Source organism: Amphiprion ocellaris, chromosome 5 (assembly GCF_022539595.1).
Source record: "Amphiprion ocellaris isolate individual 3 ecotype Okinawa chromosome 5, ASM2253959v1, whole genome shotgun sequence".
NCBI lineage: Eukaryota > Metazoa > Chordata > Actinopteri > Pomacentridae > Amphiprion > Amphiprion ocellaris.
The window spans coordinates 23279446-23304009 of NC_072770.1; the positions used below are offsets into that span (position 1 = coordinate 23279446).

Sequence of the window (24564 nt, forward strand, 5' to 3'; positions counted from 1 at the left end):
ATATTAATGATATATCATAAACCACAAGAGTAAGTTTGATACTTGCACACAACTCAAGGTCACCTCAGGTCATATGACGCAACCCATACATTATGAGAAAGCATAAATTATTTTAATGAAAACATTAAGTCTTTAGTATGTTTTAGCTTCTGCCAGCCCCTCTGATGGATTTATATTAACAAATTCAACTGTTGAGTTGCCTAAGATTGTTTCAGCTATTAACTCTATGGGATTCACAGAGTTATTGAAAATGTTAAATTTGCAATACTGTGAGGAAGCTCAATTACAATAATATAGTGTACAGTATGTCTACAATATATCTGTTTGATGTGAAGCCATAAAAATGTTATCTTGGCTTGAATATTTCAGCCATCACTGGTGGGATCAAACCCACATTTAGACAGTTAAAAAGTAAACTCAGTGCCTATTGCCCCGGCTAGAACTTGTGCATATTGACAGACCTGTTTGTCCTATTTAACAGCAGATTGCCTTAGGTTAGTGTAGATGGGTCAGACTTTAGTCAGACATATCAACAAAATGGTTTAGCGCTTCCAGTAGAGCTACAGTACTAGTGTTTACATAGTGTTTGTTTGCAATCTCTTGGCAACTATGGCGACTGAGGGACTGCATGATGGGAAACCTGCATGTCTGGCAAGTGGAGAGGGTCTTGACTGGTGTGTGTGTGTTTGTGTGTGTCTGTGTGTGGACCTATGTGTGTGATCGTGTGCATGTTTGGGTCTGGCCCCCTTGATAGGCCATTGTCAAAGAGTACAAGGCTGTCTTGCACAATGATGCTCCCTCCTACACTTATGCCCTGCGACTGGCCAGACTTGACAGGAACGCAGCTTCCCCAGCCAATAAGCTGAAGGCCTTCAGGGGTCCTGCCCCCCTTCAGTTTCCCCAACCAATAAGCTGAAGGCCTTCAGGGGTCCTGCCCCTGGACCAAAATAACCCAGTAAATACACTGTGGGCAGTATGAGAACTGAAGCTGGCCCACTGCTGAATGCTTTGTGTACAAACAAGGGATTCTTGTCAGCTGGGTCCTACTGAACCATGCTGGCCACTGTTCTCGTCTGTTGTGACTGGGACGACTAGCATTAGTGGTTTGTGTGTTTTGTATTTCTTCATTAAGGGTTATTGGCTGGGAGAGAGGATGGATGGATGGATAAAGATAGATGGGTTAGACATAGTCATGGAAGAAAGAGAGAGACCCTTGGATAATGTTATTAACTGTAGTGCTCTAGGTAAAGCTAAAACACATCACGCACAGAAAATCCATTCGAAAATTTCCCTCTGTGTGACACTTAACATTCTACATGTGGCATTGCTTATTCACACTATGTTTATGTAGACATAATGTATGTGTTAAAACATAAGGCAAATATGTGTTGATCTGCTGTATTGTAGTATAAAGACTTAAGGTCTAACAAGGGGAAACTGAATGCCATTTATTGATAGATTCAAGTTGTGGCCATACAAACTGGTAGATTGAGTCTTTGAGTCTATATGAAATACAGCGAACAATAGGAAAACAGAGCTAATTGCTAAGTGTAACACTTTTTGGGGGGAGTTTTGTATTTGACGTAGAACACAAACATCTTCCTTATTTTGGACATTTCCAAATGTTTTGTTATTATGCACGAACTCACCACTAGGAGTCTCCTTGAAAGATCCTCTCAGCAAGTAGTGCTCATATTTGCATTCTGCTGTTTCTTTAATTTGTTGTCTCTGTGGCTGTCATGGAGGAATGGACTTGTGTGTGTATTTACTTGAACATCAAGATGGTTTGTACTATACTGGCTTATAGAGAACAGCCAGTCGCAGGGAAGTAAACATACAGCTGTATAGTTCCTTCTCAGATGAAAAATAGTCAAATGACACTTAACATTCAAAGCATACAGAAACACAATCTGGACCAGAAGCTGTGTATAGATGCATGCCTTTATGTGTGGTGTCAGCCCTGGATTCCTAATATTTCATTTAGTAATGTGCTCACATGAATGCAATTATTTTCTATATTTACATTTATAAAAACCTGTGCTACTTTGCACTTCACCACTTTAACTGATCTAAAAGTTTTGTAACCTAAAGATGTAGTTTTTTGCAGGTTATTTCTTGTGCACAATGTCACAACAAATCAGTTATATCTTAGAGATGTTCATTTAAATCCCTTAGCGTCAGTCATTGGCTTTTGACTATTTGCTCTGTGGTTGGGTTCTGCAAAATTCATCCTGTGACTCCCTTCAGCCATTAAATAATTACCTATTAATGCAGTTCCCAGCACTTTTGGTCAATACTTTAAATACCTTCCAGAATTTATTGCTATGAAATATGTTGTTGTATTATGTTGTGGCAGTGTAGGATAACTAACACTGAAGAGACACACATTATATATGGCAATGTAGTGTGTTATTTCCCATCAAGTGTTATTGCCATCTTGGCACGCAGGTTTGTGTGTGCCTTTTTTTGTATGGGGCAATGTGACAGTGTGTGGGCGGGCAATTAAAGAAGTAAATATGCTGATTCATTGCTTATTGTTCAGCAAAAACATATCTGCACAGACCTGGTAGTCAAAAAAGGGATTTGCTTCCAGGTTTGTGTGTGTTTCTGCACGCACATGTTGTAGGCGTTACTGTATGCAAATACTGCGCACTGCTGTGAGAAAAAGGCACGACTGAAGGAGGAGTTCCACATTACAGAGAGAGAAAGAGATAGATGAGTTGTCCTGGACACAGGGCTCTCCTTGTTGTTGCCCCAGACTACAGCATTCAGGCTAATTTAGGGGAAAAGGACGAGAGCAGCAGTGGGAGGAGGAGGATGAGTGGGAAGCTGAGCTAGTGGTTAGAGAGAGGAGGAAGGTGACTAATAGTGACAGTTGCTTAGCCTACTGTAAGTTGGACTTGGAGGGAGGAGTGGCGTCACGACCAGTGAACCGGCATATGTATGCAATAGTTGGCAGAGCAAGTGAACAACTGACAGTCCCTGTCAGCCGGTGTGTGTATTAACACATGGAGCAGCAGCTTTCACCTGGATACACTATGTTGTCTTTGGGATAGTTGGACAGTTGCTGGTAAGTATATTAAGTTCATGGATACTTTGTGAGTATTTCTCACTGCCTGGCTGTTGACTGTCCTTATGAGCACTGTTCATGGTTTTTTGCTGTTCGATCAGAAACTAATCTGAAAGTGTTTTAAATAGCAGGCAGTTATTTTCAAACTGAAATAGATGCTGGAGCGGTGACAGAACGTGCTTTGGGTAAATTGCTTTTAACAGTAAATCAACTCAAATTGACATAAATTAACTCTTTAAAAAAAGTATTTATTGTTTTTGACGCACTGTGCTTTAGCTGTTGCTCCCGTTTTAACAGTTTATTACCTTTGTCATTATTTTTGTTTTTTTGTTGTTTTATTATTGTTGTAAAGCACTTTGTGATTTTGTGTCTGTGAAAAGTGCTGTATAAATTAATTTTACTTATTTAACATATTTGCTATGACCTTAAAAAAATGGAATATGATCCAAATTCATCACTGTGTTATTAAGCAACGTAATGATTGTTTTTTTTGCAGCTAAGGGAACGGTGATGTGCGATGGTAGTGATTGTGAGGCAGTCTGGTGGGAAGAAGGTTACTACCTGAAATCCAACAGTTTTATAATGTTGACTTATTTGCCAAATTGTGTCAGAATGAAAAATAAACTGAGGTCACACTAATGAGAGGTCTTTTTTGTTTGGAGTTGAAAAGTTAAATAGCGCTATATCTGCAGTACTATAGGTTGATGAAATGCAGACTGATCTGAGTGTAAATACCTATATATACATGTGTTGCACTACTACATAGTCTGTATGTGATATGTGTGTATAACACATTGTGTTGCATGTCTTAACAATTTGGTTAGACAGAGAATAGCTTTGCTAATAACATTATAATTTCACTTTTAATGTTTGAAGTAATGTATGAGAAGTTGCTATCTGTATCAAAATGTCACAACCAAAGATTTTGGTCTAAAGCATTCCTCAGTCCTAGAAATTGTGGTGTGACAAACAGGTTTTGGTTGTTCCCTGGGTTGCCTGCTAAGGAAGTTGCTTCATCACTGACCACACTGGGAGTTGTGAAAACTGATGGAAGGAAAGGGGAAGTGATGCATTCTGGTTATTATTGATGATGCTGGTCTATTGTCTTTCCTGTGTCTCATTGTGTTTTACTTTAAGCTCATATTGCTAAAAGTGCGTTAATGCTGATAATCTATTGTTGTCCTCTCCTTACTATCACGTGACTCCTTTTGCTGTAATCTGTGAAACAGGGTTAATTAAGGAAAGTAGGTCTGAGTTGGCAGAAATACTCTGGGAAGGGTCTCTCTTGATCATCTATAAATAGACTGTTTAAAATGTGTCAGGCATTGTGATTCACACATAGTGTTGATGAGTTACGGTGATTCATTCAGATGACCTTCTAAAAAGCTGATTACTGAGCAGAAATGCTCAGTGGAGAGACAGTAAGCACTTTCTGCTTGTAAATGATACAGAGGACTCTATCCACATCGCGTCTAACATCTATAGCTACTGACTATCCTATAGCAGTTCTCATGAAACCCTCTGGGTAAACTTGTTTGATCGTCGACTCGTGAAAATTGGATGTGATGAAACAGCTAGAAACCAGATATAGTTGATAAAGTGCCAAAAGCCCTTCTAGTAAACACCATGATGGCCAAGAATCAGCTGTGAAAGAGATGCAACAATTTTCCATTAACAGACCAGCAGAATGAGTTCTCAGAAGTAAATTCTTGTCACATGTGTTCATACTCGGGTCTAACCATGGTCTGTTGCTTCCCTTGCTTCCGCTGTGGAAATTCTTCTTTTGTGAGTTCTTAAGTGTGTGTTGCACACCTGCAGCTTCCCTCTTTTGAATACTTCACTGCCTCCTCTGCTGCTTCTTCACAACTACTGAAGTCACATATTTTGTTTTGCACCTATTTCTTCTGTGTGTCCATTTATTTGCAGTTTGACATGTTTAAACTAATCATTTATTTTATTTCATTAATTTGTTTATTTTTATTGTTTTTGTTTCTCTTTCTGTTTCCGCATTCATTCAACACATTTCTTCATCTTCCTCTCTCTGCCCCATGACTTCCCCTGGCCATCGACTTTCTCCAGCATCCAGAGATGTAGTCAGCATCATAAGCAGAGCATACACCTCTTTGTCAACTCTTTTCCTCTCAAACAGGTAATTGCACATGTGCTCATTTGTCTGTCTGTGTGCATTTATGTGTATGAAAATGCTACCGTAGAAATCCATCTGTTCCGTTGAGCTAATCTGCATAAGCACAGCAAATACTCTGAACTTAGATGACTTAGAGATGAAAATCATTAATTTGAGAATCCTGAAGTGACCTCGGCCACTCTAGTCTGCGTACACAACCCCTGTATGCTGTAACTAATACACGCTGTAACTAATACAGAAACTTTATATAGATGTGAGGTGGCAATATGAAGGTTTTTCTATCTAAAGCAGCAATAGACCCAAGAGAATACTAATCCTGAGTGTTGAAAATGATCAGCCAGTCTGTCTGTGTGCAAGTCCACGGAGAGGAGACTGGTGTGAGAGAGACCTGAGAGGAAGGGGTAAGGATCCCATGCTTCCACTGCTAACTTGGTTACATAACTGTACCATCACTGAGTGTGTGTGGTGCCAGTAGTTTAGGAATATTGATGATGCATGTCTGTTCACATGTTTTGAAAGAATCTATTCAAAAGTAGACTGACACTGTAGATCAGTAATACACATGCACACATACCTTTTATCTTTACATACGTGAAGATACATGTGGATACACACACACATACACATATGCACATAAACAAAACAAAAAAACACACCGTGGCTCAGGGGAACAGAGTGTTCCTGAAAAGGAGAACAGAGAGCAGGGGTTATTTTAGTCAGAGCAGGCAGACAGATAGCTTAATGCAGAAAGGGTGTATGTTTCTGTGTGGTGACATTTTCTTGTGCAGTGATGGAAAGGCAGATGAAGTGTGCAGTGTCAGAAAGGTCAAAATATCAGAAAAAGTTACATTATTTTTTTTCCTGTTAAGAATGACTTAGATTTGCATGTGTTTATCCAGTCAGAAGCGAGGTTGAACAGTTCCTGAACCATATTTCCAATGTGTTTGTGTTGTGTCGGCTAGGCTAAACTCTGTTTGTGTTGACTAGCGACGTTGTGGCACTTGTTTGACCTTGAGGGATTTCTCTCTAACACACTCCCTGTGCAGAGCTGCTGCATATAGGTCCCACACTTGTTTATAAATGGCGATAAAAGGCCTTTGAATGTTATTATGCAGCTGTGGCTACATACTTGTGAATGCACCTGTACATTTTTGTTAGAGGGCACCTAGGTGTGTGTGTGTGTACGTACACATCCCACATATAACTGCTGGCTGTCAAAAAGGCCTTCCTTGGCCTTGCACAGCCACTTCTAAAAATACCCACCCCACAAATTAACACCATGTCTCAGAGCACAGGTGCCATGGCCCCACACTGCCTCCGCATGTGTGTACTGCTTTGTGTGTATAAATTAATGTGTACGTGTTACACTTTGCACGGAAGGAAAGCTGTCATCACACAGCGTGTTTAATATATTACATACGCTAATCTTCTCTGTGTATTCTCTGCTTATTGTTGGCATGTATGTTTGTGACTAATATGTGGCACAATCCAGAGTTGGCCTCTGACCTGGGCTTCCTCCGCTCTGCATCCTCCTACTGGCTGTCAGTGTTTGAAGTGAAGGGGCTGTGACATTACAGCGTTGGACACACAATGGTCGCTGTGTGCTCTTACTGCGTCACAAATGCCCCCAGTGGATGTCAGGCAATGGGAAGACCCGTGTGGGAGATCATGCTGCCTGGTAGCAGTGTGTCACCATACGATATCAGGAAGTGATATCTTGTCCATGTATATGTGTGTATGTGGATGGATTACGGGACGTATATATTATGTATCATGGTATTACTCACAGTTTAAGACTGTATGATACATGGCTCACATGCCTTGGAAAGTTAGACAGTGAAATGTAAACACTGTAGCTTCTGCATCTGCCACTACAAGCTGTTTTACTAACAAAACTGCTAAAATTGGGACCTCTTTTTATACACATCGAGGATTCAAACCTGTGTCTCTGAGCCATTCTAAGTGCCACATATCAGTGTTTCTTTAAGAGCTAATATAGTAACACTGGAGCAATTTTTATTTTCAGATTTTTGACGATCATTCCTTTTCCTGTTGATGTCGCGTTATGGACATGAGACTATGGATAAGATAGAAAAGTGTTAAAACTTGCGTCTGTGTGCATTTTAAGGTATAATTCAGCAGTTTAGGAAAGTTGCTTTTAACATCCAAAGCAACCAGACTTAACTGCTTGAACCTGTACACTGAAATATTATATGGTCAAAAAGTAAATTTTTTATCTGTATAGACAAAATACATTGAATCAAAGGACTTTGCAGTCTTTACAACATATGGGTCTGTCCTCAAATGGACCCTTAAATCAAAGAGCACGTCCCTCTCTGGCTGGCATTCCTACCTTGCTGATTGAGCTCGAATATGTAATTGCCCTATAAATACACTGTGCAACATTCCACTACTGTGTCTGCAGGCACTTGTTTGTTTGGCTGTGCAGGAAAGCACCGTGGTAGTGGCAGCGTTTTTTTTTTTTTTTTAACAGTTGCTACCCGAGTTGTTCCACCAGCATCAGTAGTTGGGAGCATTAGATTATAGCAGTATTTAATTCAGCTTGCATATCAAAGCTGCCAGTGTGAAGTTAGCCTTCCCCAAAGTCCAAGTTCTGGTGCAAGTTTGTGTTGGAATGTGTTTCAATGTGTATCTCTGCATGGGTGTGTGTTTTTCATGTGGGCCATCTAATGGGCACAAAGCGGGCAGTGTGTACCCCCTCGGGCGCTGAAATGTACACTTTGGACAACGGGCGGCTTCAGTCCTTCTCAATAGGAGCTGCCCTTCTTATTGTACCTCATGCACAATGAGCTTTTCTCTGTCTCTCTGTCTTTCTCTCTTTGTCTTTCTCTCTTTATGACCATATACAGACAGTGTTTCTGATGAGAGAGTGGAGGAATCAGACTCTGACTGATGCTGTGCTGCGTCTCATCCCACCACACATCGCCATGAGCAGAGACATTTGAATAGAGTAGAGACCTGGCTGTGGTTTAATCACACCTTAATTAGCTCAGTCAAGCTTAGTCATTGCAGGGGATGAACACAAGTCATTGCAGAAGGGGAACTGTCTGTGTAGGGACTCCCCACTGAATGTTTGTGTGTGAGAGAGAAAAGAAGAGGAGATGTTGTGAAGGGGTGATGGGTGTTCCCCTTGTCTCTGCTCACATGGTCACACAAGAACAACAAGACCACATGACTCCCACATGACCTGTTCACCATTACAGAGGAAGTTCTCCTCAGTTTACCATAAATTGGGGACCAAAGATTATTACTGCCTTATTTCAACCTTAAGAATAGATGTAACACAACTTAATGGATTACGCCAGATTGACACAATGAGTGTAAAAATGCTTGCTTGTTCGTTTTTGCTTTAGATGCTATATTTGTCTACACATCGGTTCTTTTTTCCCCCTCACTTGATTTTGAAGTAATTCATTGAAATGGCAGGTTAGCTGTTGCTGTGGAATTTATGTTGTATTTTTAAAACAAACATAGATTTGCAAATGACAAATTAAATATGAAAACAGTCATATGATGTATGATTTTTAGATTGGAACATTATATCCAGCTAATATTGACTCGATGGCATAATAGAGAGAGAGATAATAAATGGATGAATCAATGTCTAGATTAATAAGACTTTGCTTACTTTGTTGATATATCAAAACATTTTATACACTTCTGCTGCCTGATTTTAGAGACAGTTGCTTTAATCCTTTATAGACAGAGACAATGTAGTAGTCATACAACCTATTTGAACAAAAAAAATTGACCAAGTGCCATTGATTCAGAAGGACATTTGCAACAGCTGGGGTTGCCAGTAACTGCCATAACCCATCAAAATGGGTTTGTTCTTGCCTCCCTAGAATTGACTGGTGGGCTAATAATAAACTGATGTATATTTCATAGCTTAACCCATGTGGACATGCTGTAATTATGGAGGCACAATACTTAATTTTTGCTTATGTCCGAGACGCCGATACTGTTGTAAAAACTTGTTTTGGCTGATTCCCAATACTAATCTATACACACATTTTTTTCACCCAGCTGCAGAGACCATCAAGTCTCTCTTAACATGTAATTATTGTTACCGGGTAGCTCTTACTGTGATGATGACACTGCCATTGTTTTTCAGATATACTTATTTACTGAGCAAAATGCAAAAACTATGTTAACTGACTACTACTACAACTGATTTTTATCATAGAAAACTGAAAACTTTTTGCCAGGTAGACATTTTCTGGCTGTCAGTTTTCATATATATCATCTTGCATCCTTACTTGTAATATTTTCTTTCAGTAGCTCATTTATGTGTTGCTGGTTTCAGGATGCTTGTCCAGTCTTGTAATTAAGATCCATAATTGGCATGAACTGAACTTATCCTTTTTTTCTTGTTATCTTCAAATATGTATTGAATGCCCACAAACTACTGCAGAGAATCAGTTTTGACTGATAAATAAACACAAACGAAGTTTACACAATCAGTTCTAATATTAGCTCCAAACCACAAAGGCACAGCTCTGCAAACGTATTCAAAATGTGTATCAAAACATTGCACTTCCCTCTCCTCTCATACCTCTTCTTAAAACTAATGCACCCATCAACAATTAAACATTCAATTAGACTTTGAATGTTTAATTAAGGTAATGAGAGATTAGGTAGAAGTATTTACACTTCATTAACTCTCAGAAGATACTCTACTTGTTCACAAATTACCACTGATCCCAGATGGCACAGATTAATTTATGCAGCAATCAGAGCCTTCTTTCTTAGTGTTTTTGCCTACATTGTCCTCTTCTGTTATCTCTTTCTTTTGCCATGCTCACTCCTTTTTCTCTCCTCCAGAGCTTCTTCTACCTCTCGGGCTGGACTGTGGTGCATCAACGTCGGCTCGCCCTCCCCTGCCCCCTCGCCCCCCAGCAATGGCCATGCGCATCAGTATGCGCATGCAGGTACATTACAGCTACCTTCCACTCTTCACTCTTCTTCTCAATAAAAAAGTACATGCAAGACTTTGATCAGCTGTGGGTAGCAATAATGTTTGTAGTGTTGTGTGATCAAATGGAAATTGGCAAGGGATCTGATAAGTGTCACAACATTTTGGGTATGCCATTTATTTGAAGGGCATCTATATTCAGCAGCTAGTATTTCCAGTGATAAATCTGGCCTTGCTACTTGGCCCTTCAACATTCTGATATATTAACTGTCCATAGTTTTCATACAGGGGGATATAATAGATTTGTGAGTCATCTGTTGCTCTCTGCTAACAAGCAGAAGGGCAGAGAAAAGCCAAAAGTAACACATCACAGCCCTAGGCTAATTTTGAAACTGTCCACCTGAAAAAGCATCCCCAGATTCAGTCAGTAAAAACTGCCAAACTAAGGGTAATTGAAAAACCTTAAGAGGTTGAAAAACTCTACAAAAATTGACATTCTTACTTCCACCTAAACGAAACTGTGAATATAAGCCGCATGACAAGTCACAAGACAATGACGCAACTGAGTAATTGTAAAAACTGTAGCCTGCAGCGTTACCAAATTTGATGTAACAGGAATTAAGCACAAAAAATGTTATGCTAGGGCTCACCAAGTCATCAGTTTTAAATTGAAATCACGTTTTGAAACAGTGCAAGTAGCAAATCACAGAGACTGCAGTTTAGAACATATGCTATGCAACATGTCTGTCAATGAATTTGCAGATTCATGCCGAGCACTCTTTTGATCGTATTTCATATGATAGTATTGGACTGAAGCTTAAGTTGCACTGTTGGTCAGAAAAATCACAATTAGATATTGTCTCCAAATCGTTCAGACCTACATTACACTTGTTTTAATCATAGCAGCACTAGGTGGCATCTTTCTTGAATGTGCCACACGTTATGACCTTCTAAAAATGGCACTGGGTTGCATTTTAATAACTGTTGCCAGTTCAGGGTCGTCCAGGGTGGAAAGGGTTAATGAGCATTCCTGTGATGTGTGTGTGTCCAGCTGATGCGAGACCAGCTGCAGCAGGAGGAGCAGCGTGAGCGGCAGCAGCAGCAGCAGCAGCAACAACAGCGGCAGAATGCAACCCTGCAATACATGCAGCATCGCATGCCGGGGCCACCTGCACCAACCGCAGCCATTAGCACCCCACAGCATTACCAGAGTATGCAGGTCCCTGTGGAGGTTCTTAAGGTCAGTGAGGTCAACACCAGTGGTTTTTAATGTTGATCCATATACTAGTTTCGCTGTCTCTAGAAAATTGTGAAGAATACTAGGCTTGCATCTTTACATTGTTGGAGGATATTCCATTTGCATTGTTTAGAAAAACAGAGAAAAGCATCTAATTCTTAATCTTGAGAAGCTCACACTAGAAAATGTTTGGCTTTTTGATTTTTTCTGGAAAAGTTGCTTGAAAGTGATTTGTTTTTTTTGTGGATGTACTGACCACTTATTTAAATTATTACTTTAGGTAAGTGAGTTAATGTAAAACTGCTTTCTGACATGACTGATACATAATCTCAAAGCTGGAAATGACTAATTGAGAGGGAAATCTTTAGAAGTCTTTGGGCAGGAAGATGATTTGTGATTTGATCCATTCACTGAACACAGATTCCCCAACCCTGCATCCTTCCACAAACTCCCTTTTTCTAGGCTTTGACTGAGCCAGTGCTCAGTCTGTGGAAATAAAATTATGAGTTGGGTTAAAATCTCACTCACCTCCAGTCTAAATGCAAATGCACCAAGCAACAGATATCATTGATGAGATTTGCAGCAGAAAGAAAAAGATGTTGGTTAAGGAGTAAGAAAAAGGACGGGGGCTGCGGCACTTTCATTAATCCAATCACATGTTGCTGAGAAGGAGACAGGACAGGAGGGTGCAGTGGAGGTGGTGAGGACTTCAGTGGGCTCTGTGGCCTCTCACACAGCAGCACTGCCACACAGGGAAAAATCAGACAGGTTGGAAAAAGGCAGAGAGAGAAAAATGCAGTGGAGCAGCAAGCAGGTAGGGAGACAGAAGCGGGGAGATAAGAGAGGTTTGACATGTTTTGCGATAGCGCAGACAGGAGTGATGTAGATAGTATGAGTCAGACAGGGACAGATAAAGCTAAAGTGACATTTTGCCCGATTCCAGAGATGCCTGTGTTTGTCCTTATCTTTGATGGTGTGTGTTCTGTTTGTATGGGTGTGTGCAGTGCTCTATTATATGTGTGAGTGTGTTGCTTTGTGATATTTTGAACTGTAAATCCGCACAATGTGTTTAAGCTTATTATTGTATGGGCCAGCTTCTTGCAATGACAGTTTACTCTGTGTGCTTGCACATATGTGTGGGTGAGAGGAATGGTGTTTATGATGTGTGTTTAGAGTTGTCGGTGTCTTTCTTAGTGTAGATTAGGTGAGCTGTCTATCACGACTACCGAGCTGCCTTTACCGCCTGCGGCGTGTTTCTTTGGACTTCATCTGTGCTGACACAGCTCGGCCAGATAGGTTGAATAGTTAGGGCTGAATAACTGCTGTTCTTGTCTATGAGAATCAGACATATTTTAAGTGTGTTTGAGTGTGTTGAGTTGTTGTAAAAGCCATACACATGTACAAAGTAGCAGGAAGGAGTAGAAACATCTATTTACAGAAAAGTTTCTGATTCATTTGACATAATCCTGCTGTTGGTTATAAAGCAGAGTGGGGTCTGAGGGGCTGAGGATTGGAGTCTTTCTCTGTAGTAATGGGGAGCAAGCCTGCTCTCTGCTGAGCTTTGATGTGAAGGAATGAGGCCAGCCCATTGCTCTATGTAGCCATGCCAGAGGATTTAGTGAGACTTTACTCCTCTCAGCATTACTACTGACTTAATGTTACTATGTCCTGGTACCATCATGGAGATAATGGGATCTGTAGTACATACTCATAGTGCTATGTTTAAATATGAAACTATACTGAGCTAATCAGCTAATAAACAAGAAATACGAATTTTCATGAATTAATTCTGGCGATAGCTCTATATGTTAAAGGACAGTGATTGAAGTAATTGTCATTACAATTAAATTCTTGTTCTTTTTTGTATGCCTCAGTTTTGGTGACAAACATGGCCAGAACCATTATGTTTTTGGGTTTTCTGCGTGTTTGTCTGTCCATCTAACCCATTCTCCTGAGTGCAGTATCTCAGGAGCCGCTTACTTGGACTCAAGGATGAACTGATTCGATTTTTGTTGTCAGCAGAGCTCACTGTGACCTCACACGACACAGTTTGACTCATCTGCTAGCTATGACAAAATTTTACACAAATGTTCAAAAAGATGAAGTGATTATTGGAGATTACAGGCCACATGCAATAAAGTGTACAGCAAGAAAGAAGAAACAAAACAAACAAATAAAAAACATGACTGAGTTAGTGGCAAATGAATTGCTCAACGGTCCTGCTCTCTCTCTGCCTTGATCCTAATAAGCTTTGAAAAGTGTTATATTCCTTTGTATGACAGATCTTCACGTTTTGACTGTTTTCCTACATGAGAGATTTCCTTAGAATGCGCCTTGCAGTTTGCAAATGTATTGTCTTTTTTTTCCAGACACCTGGTAGAAGTACTAGCCTTGACAGAATAGAACAAAGTACTTAAATCTGTTCGTGTATGTCTTGTTTGTGGACTACACTTTCAGAATCTAATATTTGCAGCTAAATACAGATATGTTCACATAAAAATATGCTGTTTCTGATTGCTTACATTTACAACTGCATCTCTTTAAATTATTTCAAGAGTGTCTTTTACTAGAGACAAAATCTAGCCTCAAAATTGACTGATTAGAATGTGATATATATTTAAAGATTTGTCAGTCAGTTACAAAAAGCAACCTGCAGTGGCTTTATTTATATATGGTTTACAGATTTTGCCTTTACACAGCAAGACCAATAATTTCTGAACAGAATCAAAAAACAACTTGACCAAAGGGAAGATTACTTATAGAGTAAGAATTGATTACATTCTTTTTCTCTCTCTGCCTAATACAGGTACAAACGCACCTTGAGAATCCTACAGACTACCACATCCGTCAGTCTCGGCGGCAGCAAGTGAAAGAATACCTGTCAACCACTTATGCCACCAAACAGGTATCAGTCTAATTGAGTCTATACTGTTTGTCTGTTTACGCCTGTCTGTCACTCATTAGACCACCTACAAGTATATTTGACCTGTATTTCTGTTTTCATCCGGCTTCCAGAACAATCTACATGGTATAGAAATAATTTATCTACAACTATCAGCACTCTATCATTCATTAACCCCCGTTGCCATCGTCTCTTTCCCTAGACGGTCCATGCAGTAGCAGGGCCGGTGCCGCCTTCTCCTCCCACAAACATGGGACCTACAGGGGGTTCAGCATCTGCACCCCCACCTCTCCACTCCCCTCACATGCGCACTGAGCAGCTAATGTCCGGCAACAGTGCCCCCAACAGCCCCATGGCCATGCTCAACATTGGCTCCAGCCACGAGAACGAGGTAGGTGCCAGCAAGTGTGGGCAGACAACTTCATAAACATAAACCCATAATCATTGATTCCTGCTCATGTTATATAGTACACTTTAAAAGAACCAGATTGAACAAATATCCCCAAAATACGACTTAATTACACCCTGTATAAAATTATGAGGGTTAAATATTACCATCAAAGTGACATTATCTCCACATTTTATGAAAGCATCATAATGATTTAATTAGTCTTCGGTAGGCTGCAGCAGCGTTTGTGAATCCACTAGTGTTAATGTGTTGTGTACAGTTAGTGTGTGGATGGATGTGTTGACTAACTGACAATAACTGAAGTGGGCAATCAGTGGAATTTAAATGCTTCATAATGGCCTAGCAACAGTAATTACAGCTTAACAAATGACAGAGCAACAGCAGAATGTGAGGGCCTTTGAACCTTGAAGACTTTGACCAACTCTTCTCTCTGTCTCTTTAAGAGACAGTAAACCTTCTAGTTAGCCTTCAGGAGACAAAATCTTTTTTATGGTCTTTTCCTGAGTGAGACATGCACTGGAGGCCTAAAGGCCATCAGGTTTCTGGTGCTTTACAGGATGAATGTGTAGTTTTTAGGGGGATATATTAATGGAAAGTGGATAAAGTATCTATAACTATGCTTTCAGTAGTGTACATCCAATCACCTTTCACATCAGGGAATGGGTCCTCTTCCTTGGAGCCCATCATGGTGCTCCACCATGTGTCTACAGTAGCCAGACCGTGGCTGTACATAGGGCATTTCATGTTGAAGTAGAAGGTACTGTAGGGTCTCTTACATGCTTGGAAATGCATTGGAATTGAGTTGATCACGATCTGACCTCACCACTAAATCTTACACACGTGTTTTCAGTGTAGTATCTGCTAAACATTCAAACGTAATTTATGTGCTGTCCCTGCCTTAAGGTTAGATAAAATAGGTTTTTTAAGTTTGTTACAGTCACTCAAGTAACTGCTTCTGTTTAAGTAGTGCTGTTTTTCTTTTCAGATGGATGAGGTTATTGACGACATCATCAGTATGCAGTCCAATTATGATGATATTCAAGCATATATTGACCCTGTCCAGATGCCAAACACAGTAAGCAAAGCAACCCACAAATAACAGAATAAGGAATCCTTCACTTTCAAGGTCTTTTTATAACTAATGCAGTTTGCCTCCAATTCACTGTTTTTTTTTCAGTTACATTGAAGGTTAGATTATTACCAAAGGTGGTGCAAGAAAATGTTGAAAAGATTTTATTTTTTTCTAATTTGACCTCAGGATCACAGTGTAGCAAAACATATCTACTTCGAATGTGAATTTGCCCTCCTTTATTTGTTCACCATCCCAGACTGTCAGGAAAATCTTTATTAGTCATTTAATCAGTCATACACTCAAAGTCATAACCTATCGACCTTATTGATCTGTTTTCTACTCCAAAGAAATAGACAAGACAAATGAAAATATTTTTTCATCCAAACAACTTCAAACACAGGATAAATGATAACTCCGTAAAAAAAAATAAATAAAAAGCATAAACCATTACAGTGGATTATTAAGCTTGTCAAGGCAAATTCTTCAGTGGTGATTTGGGGCTATAAAAATACAGTTGGTTCGAGCAGACATTCATGCATTACGGTAGCTTATCTTTCCTGTAAGGCAAAATCTGCACCACAAAAAAATGTAGCATGTGAAGATTTTTGTGTCTGAGTGAAATATTAATTTTGGAGTAATTTATTTTATTTTTGATCACATTTCAAAAAGTTGGTTTGATTCAAATTAATGTTTTTAACACTCAGTAATACAACAAGTGCCCACTTCAGCAGACTTTTTTCTTCGCAGTTTGTATGATAGATTTTTTTTCACAGAATAAATTCTTAAATTCTACTCAAATTGAAAAGTAGCAAGCTATGATCATACGTGATCATATACCTTGAATACATCACCTTTAGAACATCACACTAGACCTATCTGTTTGCTGTAGTTGTCTGAAACCTGTATCCACTTCAGGGCTTATTTTGGGACCAGTCTGCCAGAAATGAGTCATAGGGTTGGATTTGTCAAGTCATCAGCACTCAGACTTTGGCTTTTTAGTAGTTCCTATAATCACACTTCATATTCTGTATACTGTTTTTATCTTTCTGCCGCTCTTCTTAGTTATTGTCAATGTTCTCAGTTTTTACAACTGTTATTTTGTATTGTGATGGTGTTTGTGCAGCTATTCTTTGCTTTCTGTTCCTGCATGTTCCAACACATGGTTATGTCTTTGTGTAGCCTGATACAAAAACACACATACACACATTAAACTACATATAATTGACTTAGACACTACACATTCCATCCCCAAACCATGTTGGACTTGGTTATAAACCGTGGACAACATGTCAGTTGAAGACTGTGCAGTGCTTTGTGTTTCAGGGAACAAACTCAGAAAATTAACAATTAAACTACCAGCAGTTAGAGTTCAACTTGTTTACAAGACATTTGGAGAGAGGGAGGTGGAGAAGAAGTGGGGGGAGGAAAGGAAGGGAGGAGGGAGAGGGGGATGAGGGCAATTTATGCAAGGGGAAAACAGGCTGAAAGTCCAGTTAGGGGAAAGTTCACTCCTGTTTGGTGGCGAGCAAAGGTAGAAGAAAGACAGGAGCGGTGCTGCCGAGGTCATTCTCCCAGGACAGGGGCGGCACTGCCAGAGAGAGCTGCATGTACTGCTTGTGCCCAAGACAGAAGAAAGCACCCCGGCCTTGTCAGGGAAGGAGTAGAGGATGAAGGAGATGAATAAGACATATGCCATAGTGGAAGTCATTGAAGGAGAACAGATTCAACTGGTAAGACAATGAAGCGCTGTCGTTTATCAGAATTTGATGTGAGCTTTGGTTCAGAGTTGGAAGATTTGTCTGTCGCTCATCGTTCTCAGACTTTACATTAGCGAACTGATCACAGCTCAGACAGATGGAGCTACAGCTCTAACTCTCAACCTCGGGTCCCTAATTATAAGAAGAGCCATAGCGGGAGCGGTGGGGGGCAGGGGACGGACATTTTCACTTTCAGGGCTGTTTTTTGTGTTAGCATGTGATGAGTGTTACTGTTGGATGAGAATCAAGATTCTTGCACATGGAAGTTCATCATCTTTTCAGGCTTTTTCATGCAACTAGAGTATAAATATTGGTGGATCTTAGCTACTGCAGGCTCAGACACATTGCGTGGTTTTCTATCTTAGTCCACTGCTGTGTGTTTGTGGGAAACCCACAAAGCCCCCTCTAGCTTTATCTGATACTGCTCTGTGTTGTTGATTGGTTAATCACTCCAAGTATGTGTACATGCTTGTGTACATTCTTGTGTTTCCATCACACAGACTGATTAAGTGACACACATTGAACAGCCTCAGAATGAACTGGGAGAGAAACTCAAAGCACACATCAATATGGTAACAGTGCTGCAAAAATTCCAGCTTTACTTCCAAATGTCAGAACAGTGAGTGAAACTCATCTGCTAATCCTGATGGGGATTAAAGCAGCAAACTCCGTGGAATTCCTGGAATCCCAAAGTTTAGTAAGAGCCGGGAACACCATTGAATACCAGGCACAAATGAACAGTTCGACTCTTAAGTGTGTGCGTTTTTGTGTGTGTGCTTACATGGATGGTTACACTGAGCCACACTGAGTCCCAGTCACACTTGGTTGTTAAATTGAATTAAATAGATTCTTATTGGAATGGGGCACGGAGGTGGGTGTCACAGTCAGCATGTGGTCAGTACAGAAGCATGGAGGAAGCTGGGAATCTGAGCTTATTAGAAAGTGTGAGCTTTATGTTAGTGTTCCCATAATAATGACGATGTGAGGCACAGTAATGCACAGATTTGTTTTAATATTAGAAACAAACGAAACAAACTACAAATCAAAGTGGAGTTGTGAATGGTGTCTGAAAAACAATTTTCTTGTAACCATAAAGTTCAGTGTGATTTATTGTATCTTCACAAGCTGATTTAAGATTCCACACTTCCACAACTGAACACACAGTTCACATGCTTCACTAACAATATTGTGTATCAAAATTTGAAGAACTGATTAGTGTGAAATTTTTCCAAACGACACTACTCCTAATATAATTTCCTCCCTGCTGAAAATTTACTTATTGCTTTGGAATTGAAATTTGCATTTCTTGAATTTTCCCAGCGCATGTAACCTGCATGTAGACATTTAACCTGCAAACTTCTGTGTATATATATTTATGTGTGAGATTGTGCTTGATCTCACTGCTCGCACAGTAGCGAGAAGATTAAGATATCTTTTCCTTTGAGTCCTTTATCTGTCAGGCCTCATTAACAGCATCATATTTGCCCTTGCTGCAGGGAGCATGACACGGTTGCATACAAGACATAAAAAGTCCATCACACGCATTACACTACACAGCTAAAAGGAAATCACATCTTTTTAGGAGTTCCTGCAAAACTAAATCGCTATCATTATGCAACGTCTAAAGTGCAAAAGTTTGGAGACCACTTCACAAATATAAGTTCAGGAGCTGGAGAATCGAGCCATAAAGGGAGATAAGACAGATAGGATGATAGTCAATCATTGCTGTGTGCTTGGCAGGCCATTTTCAGGTGTGATATTATTGCATTATCTCCTGCTATCTGCTCTTTACGACCCTCTAAACATGAACAGTGACTTCATAAAGACACTTTCCAAGGTGTATTAAGCTGTAAAGGGGTTGTCTCAGAAGCAGAGGGAAATGTTGCACTTCTACACCAGTTTGACCTGAGTTTGACTCCCCATTACTTTTAGTGTTGATTGTGTTTATACACTGGATTAAGTTTTACCTTTTATAAGTAAAGCATCTCCATGAGCCACGGTTATCTTGAACTGATGTAATATGGAGATTGTTTTCCCCAGTTGATCAAAGTAACTTTAATCTGTAAATTGTTGTTTTTTTAAAATGTGTATATTCGTTGTTTGTATCTGACTTTATGTGTGCTTCCTCCCCAGCTCCCCCTGTCAAGCAGTCACCTTGACGTATATACAGGGCCTGGGATGAAGGGCCCAGCCATTGCTATGACCAGCAACTCCTGTCCTGCCAACTTGACCATCAAGCGAGAACTGTCAGGTGCGAACGTTTTGAACATTTGTGGCCACATTTTGAGAACAAGTGGCACATATATCTATCACATATGTGAAATCAGTCAAACCTTTAAGATGTTACCAAGAGAGATAGAGTTTGTCACTTATTAATTCTAAAATAATTGCTCATTCTGCAGCCTGTAATTTATGTGGTAGCATTTCTTGACACTTCTGACAAACTGCGTCTCATGTAACAAGGCACTTTCTCAGCCATTAGTTAATCACTTTTTGTTATTGCAAAGACACAGAAGCCCGTGCGCTGGCCAAAGAGAGACAGAAGAAAGACAACCACAATCTGAGTAAGTCCTTTTTGTGCCAGCTCTTTTAATGTTCTCACCCCAATAGTGTATATGTCTTTAGGAAGATTTGCATGAAGGACACACACGCACACCAACACCATAACCTGCCTTGTGCAAAAATAGTTTTATATGGCCTTGTGCTCATTTAGCTGACATGGTGCAACTAGTGGGTGGATGGTTAACCTGGTCATTTCTGCTGTCCTGGCACTTAAGTGTAATTGCCTGTGACAGTGTGCGAGTGTGTGTCTGTGCTTAAATGTTTGTCCCTTTTTTTCCCTTTATTGTACTCTTACAATATGCGCTGATTTGCTATATTCACTAGCCTGCCAACTCACCAGCTGTAGAATTTCACCTGTCCTAGGTCACTTTCCCTGTTTGTACCAGTGCTACACATTTTAGAAAAATGACTGTTGTAATTCCAACAACCACAATCTGTCTTGCACAAATTCTTTTTAGTTTTTTTTTTCATGTCTTTGATTGCTTTGTACAGTACTATTGTCTTAATTTTTCTGTATCCTCTTTGTCTCTTCTTTCCTCTGCAATAGTTGAAAGGAGGAGGAGGTTCAACATTAATGATCGTATCAAAGAGCTGGGCACCATGATCCCCAAAACCAATGACCTGTGAGTTGATGTTACTGTCACTGTGTTTTTCATGTAAATGTATGAAACTAGCTACTGCTATATACATATGAATTTGAATTACCTGTGTGTATTTTAATATGTCCGTAGTGATGTGCGCTGGAACAAAGGAACCATATTGCGGGCGTCTGTAGACTACATAAAACGCATGCAGAAGGATGTACAGAGGACCAGAGAGGTAGAGACCAACTTCAAAAGGATGGAGATGGCCAACAAACAGTTGTTGCTACGCATTCAGGTAACACATGCACACAAACACGTGCAGAAACACAACAAATACAATGATACTGATGACGATATTCTCTGCCGACTGTATACAGGAGTTGGAGATGCAGGCTCGTCTGCACGGTCTGCCCAGCACCTCTCCCTCTGGACTGAACCCGACTGACATGATGGCTTCTTACATAAAACAAGAGACCAGCCCAGAAGATAACCTTTCTCACCCCCAGGCACAGGTCCACCACCAGCCCCAGCACCTACACCATAACCAGGCTCAGCCCCAGGCCCAGCAGCACCACTATCTCCCCCAAACCCAACTCCACCCTCAGGGCCAGGCCCAGCTACAACCCCGGCAGCTGCCAATGGCCCCACAACACCTCCAGCCCCAGCAGCCCATCCAATACCCAGCGGTGGGCAGCTCCCAGCCCTTTGACTTTACCCAGTCGCTGGACTTGTGCGATGGGATACCCGGATTCTCAGACAACATGTCGGGGCTGGGCGACCTGGGTGGACTGGATGTTCAGGGGAGGAGAGGCGAGCTGAGCTTCCTGATGATGGATGAGGCTTTGTCCCCTATCGGAGGAGGAGACCCGCTGCTCTCGGCAATGTCCCCCGAAGCCTCTGTTGACTCCAGTCGCAGATCCAGCTTCAGCATAGAGGACGGAGACATATTGTAGACACGTGTACACACATACACTCCCTCAAATGCATGAGGTTGCAGTAAAAAATGCAACACTGAATGCAAAACAGCATAAAAATGCAACGGTACACTGGTAGGACACAATATCTGTACAGCACATACATAGAAAGGAATCATCCACCAGAGCATTCAACATACACAGAATATACATGGTTTTGAGAAACAGCACAAAGAGACACTCATTTGTGGTACAATTACCTTCCCTAATGGCACAAACAGAAGAAGGTCCCCAGCACTCACACAAAACTTGCTGTGAACATTTGTGCATACACACAGTTGCATGTGAGTTAAACTGAGCAGCTTGAAACTTTCCCTGCAGACTGTGCAAGGTGTATACCGACACTGCCAGGTCAGGACTTCTAGCACACTTGGCCTTGTTTCCATAAAGGTGGTCCTGAATCATAATTGAACAAGGGACAAAGCCAGCAGTTAATTAGATTGACGTTATCAGATACAAGGACAACCGAGCGCATTGTCTCACTCGATAGAGGACAAGTTATTTGCCCCTTACATCAACCTCTTTTAGTAACCATAAATGATTGAATGAATGATTGTGAATAAAATGGAAATAGCTTTATGGCTCTGCATGCATAATTTATCTCGAAGGGATGCAGTCCAGTCACATTGTTCTGTTCCTCAGCCTGTTATCCACAGTTTGCTTTTTCCTAAAGCAAGGTCTGTTTCACAAAGACCCGTGTCAACCTGCTAAGCTAAAGTGTTTTCTTTAGACATCCACATCTTAGGAGACATTTAAAAACTCAGAGGGTGGACTATTTATTGTAGGAGCCAGATAATCCAAAAAAAGCCCTTTACATTTACAGTATTGCATTTACTTGCTTCTAGCTGAAGTGAACTAAATGCACATACACATGCACACACACTGTCGTCCATCATTATCTACACTTTGAAAATTTGACACCGTCACAGTCTTCCCTCAGACACACTGTAAATTCTGTTGACTTTGAAGAGAGGGCAGGAATAAAAAAAAAACCTTGGATGTTCTTCAAAAATCAGCGTGCCAGCCAATTCTGAGGTGTCAAAATACTCAGGTACTGTAACAGAATACACAAGCAGGATCGTTTTTAAATGGAAGCAGATGTTGACCTGAACTCTGTCAGGGCTCTAACCCCTATCTGTGTGTGCCTTTTGAGTTTTGCAGCTCTGCTCCTCTTCAAAGGCATGTCTTTATAGGTTGGGGGTCATGGGTTTAGATTTAATATTACATTCAATTACGCCTGTAAATGCTTTAGAGTTTGCTTCTCTTTCAACCATACCTTTGTTAGTCCGGGAGATAGACAGTTAATTTGTTCTCACACTAAGTGACATTGAAGGGTTTGTACTAGAGGTGAAGGAAAGACAGGGTGACAGGGTTTGATACTGGCCAAAAGAAAGACACACGATGCTCTGGCTAACAGCCGCCGTTGTTTTCACTGTAAGAGCACAGCATTAGAAAACACTTGCATGCATTCACACTCCGTTCATAAACAGACACGCACTGAACACTTATTACACATTGTAGCCCTCACACATGTACATAAGGTGCAGTTTGTCTTGAGGCTGTTTTCAAATCAGCACGTTAACAGCTTCAGCCTCTTTGCTCATGAGTCGAGTGAAGCTACCAGGCGCAGAGGTAAAGCTCTGGTCTGCTGTTCCAACCGTCACCTAAATTTAATTCTTCACTCCTTTCGTCACAGTGATGGTAAGAGCAGGTTGTGTTAGACCTGCGCTGCATCTCCGCTCTGGTAGACCTCAGACTTGGCTTTGATTTGATATAGCTTATGATCAGAGCTGATGAAGGTAGAAGAAAACTTTGATGGTGATTTTTTGATTAAAAAGAAGAGTTTGTTTTCTTCATTATACGGTTTGTTGTTTATTTTATCTCCAAAAGCACTGGAAACTATATTATTGTTTTGACTTTGTACATGGAGGAATTATGGAATAAGATTTGTTTCAGATGTTTTGTGCCACAAAGCCACTTAAATGTTTTTATTCGTATTTGTTGTTTTAGTTCTGTTTCAATTATATTCCAAAACGACCCTTTCTTCTCAGAGCCATTTTCAGGAAGTACACTATGAAGGCATTTATAAGCCATTATTGTTTCACCGGAGGAGTGGGAAACCACTTCTGAACTTCCAGATTTCAACTGATTTTAGAGAGATTAAAGGATTATGTACATTTATGATGCCATTTTTATATGATTGGGATTTTATTTTTCTCTCTGTTGTAACTCTGTTGGAACCAGACATCGATTCTATGATTTGACTGAAATCAAATTTCTCATTTAATGAATGTAAGGTTTACCAGTGGCTCTGGTCAGACTGAAGTACTTTTTTTTTTTTTTTTTTTTTTTTTTTTACCCTGCTTGCCTCCTTCCTTCCCTGACTTTGGTTTCCATGGAGACTGGAAGACAACTGACTTCACATAAACTCTGAGCCAGGGATTTGTGATTGTCTAGGTATTGTACCACTGACTTTGCGCTTGTCGTTGTCCAGAGTTGTGCCTTTTTCTCTGTCAGCCACAGTTTGTACTGTCACCCAGCCAACACTCCAAAGAGCTTCTCAGGCCTCCTCTGTTCTTCCACTAGAGGGCGCTCTGCAGAGCAAACCACACAGGGAAAAGTGGTTCTGATTTTCCTGAGGATATAAAATGTTTTACCAGAATCCATTTACTGGCTTTTAGTGTTTTCTTTGTGTTTTGTTGATGTTGTTTTTGTACACTGATATGAACTGAGAAATCTGAGAGTAGCAGGTATTGCTCATGTTGTGGTGTCCTAAATTTGTGAACATTGTCACATTATGGCGACTTGTCTTCCATGCGGGGACAAAAAGCAAGTCGCCATAATTAAATTTCAGGGTGAAGCTGTTCTAGAGTTAGGTAAAAGAGTAAGGGTTGGGGTTAGGCAAGTATAGTTAA

At 40.4% G+C, this 24564-nt stretch overlaps 1 protein-coding gene across 5 annotated transcripts in view; it reads left to right on the forward strand.

Moving 5' to 3' along the window:
* tfeb (transcription factor EB) overlaps positions 1-24315 on the forward strand; it is a 30502-nt gene extending 6187 nt beyond the window's left edge. The window contains exons 1-12 of one of the 5 annotated variants that reach the window (XM_023297384.3): positions 2717-3070; positions 5150-5219; positions 10062-10168; positions 11204-11392; positions 14196-14294; positions 14494-14682; positions 15686-15775; positions 19663-19780; positions 20037-20093; positions 20639-20714; positions 20823-20970; positions 21053-24315. In XM_023297384.3, the coding sequence (XP_023153152.1) occupies positions 10139-10168; positions 11204-11392; positions 14196-14294; positions 14494-14682; positions 15686-15775; positions 19663-19780; positions 20037-20093; positions 20639-20714; positions 20823-20970; positions 21053-21628 (1572 nt within the window). In that variant the 5' untranslated portion in view covers positions 2717-3070; positions 5150-5219; positions 10062-10138 and the 3' untranslated portion in view covers positions 21629-24315. Of the gene's footprint in view, positions 1-2716; positions 3071-5149; positions 5220-10061; positions 10169-11203; positions 11393-14195; positions 14295-14493; positions 14683-15685; positions 15776-19662; positions 19781-20036; positions 20094-20638; positions 20715-20822; positions 20971-21052 lie in introns of those variants that run through there. The other 4 variants (XM_023297383.3, XM_035942523.2, XM_023297382.3 and 1 more) reach the window with 4 other exon arrangements.
* Positions 24316-24564: the final 249 nt, after the last annotated feature.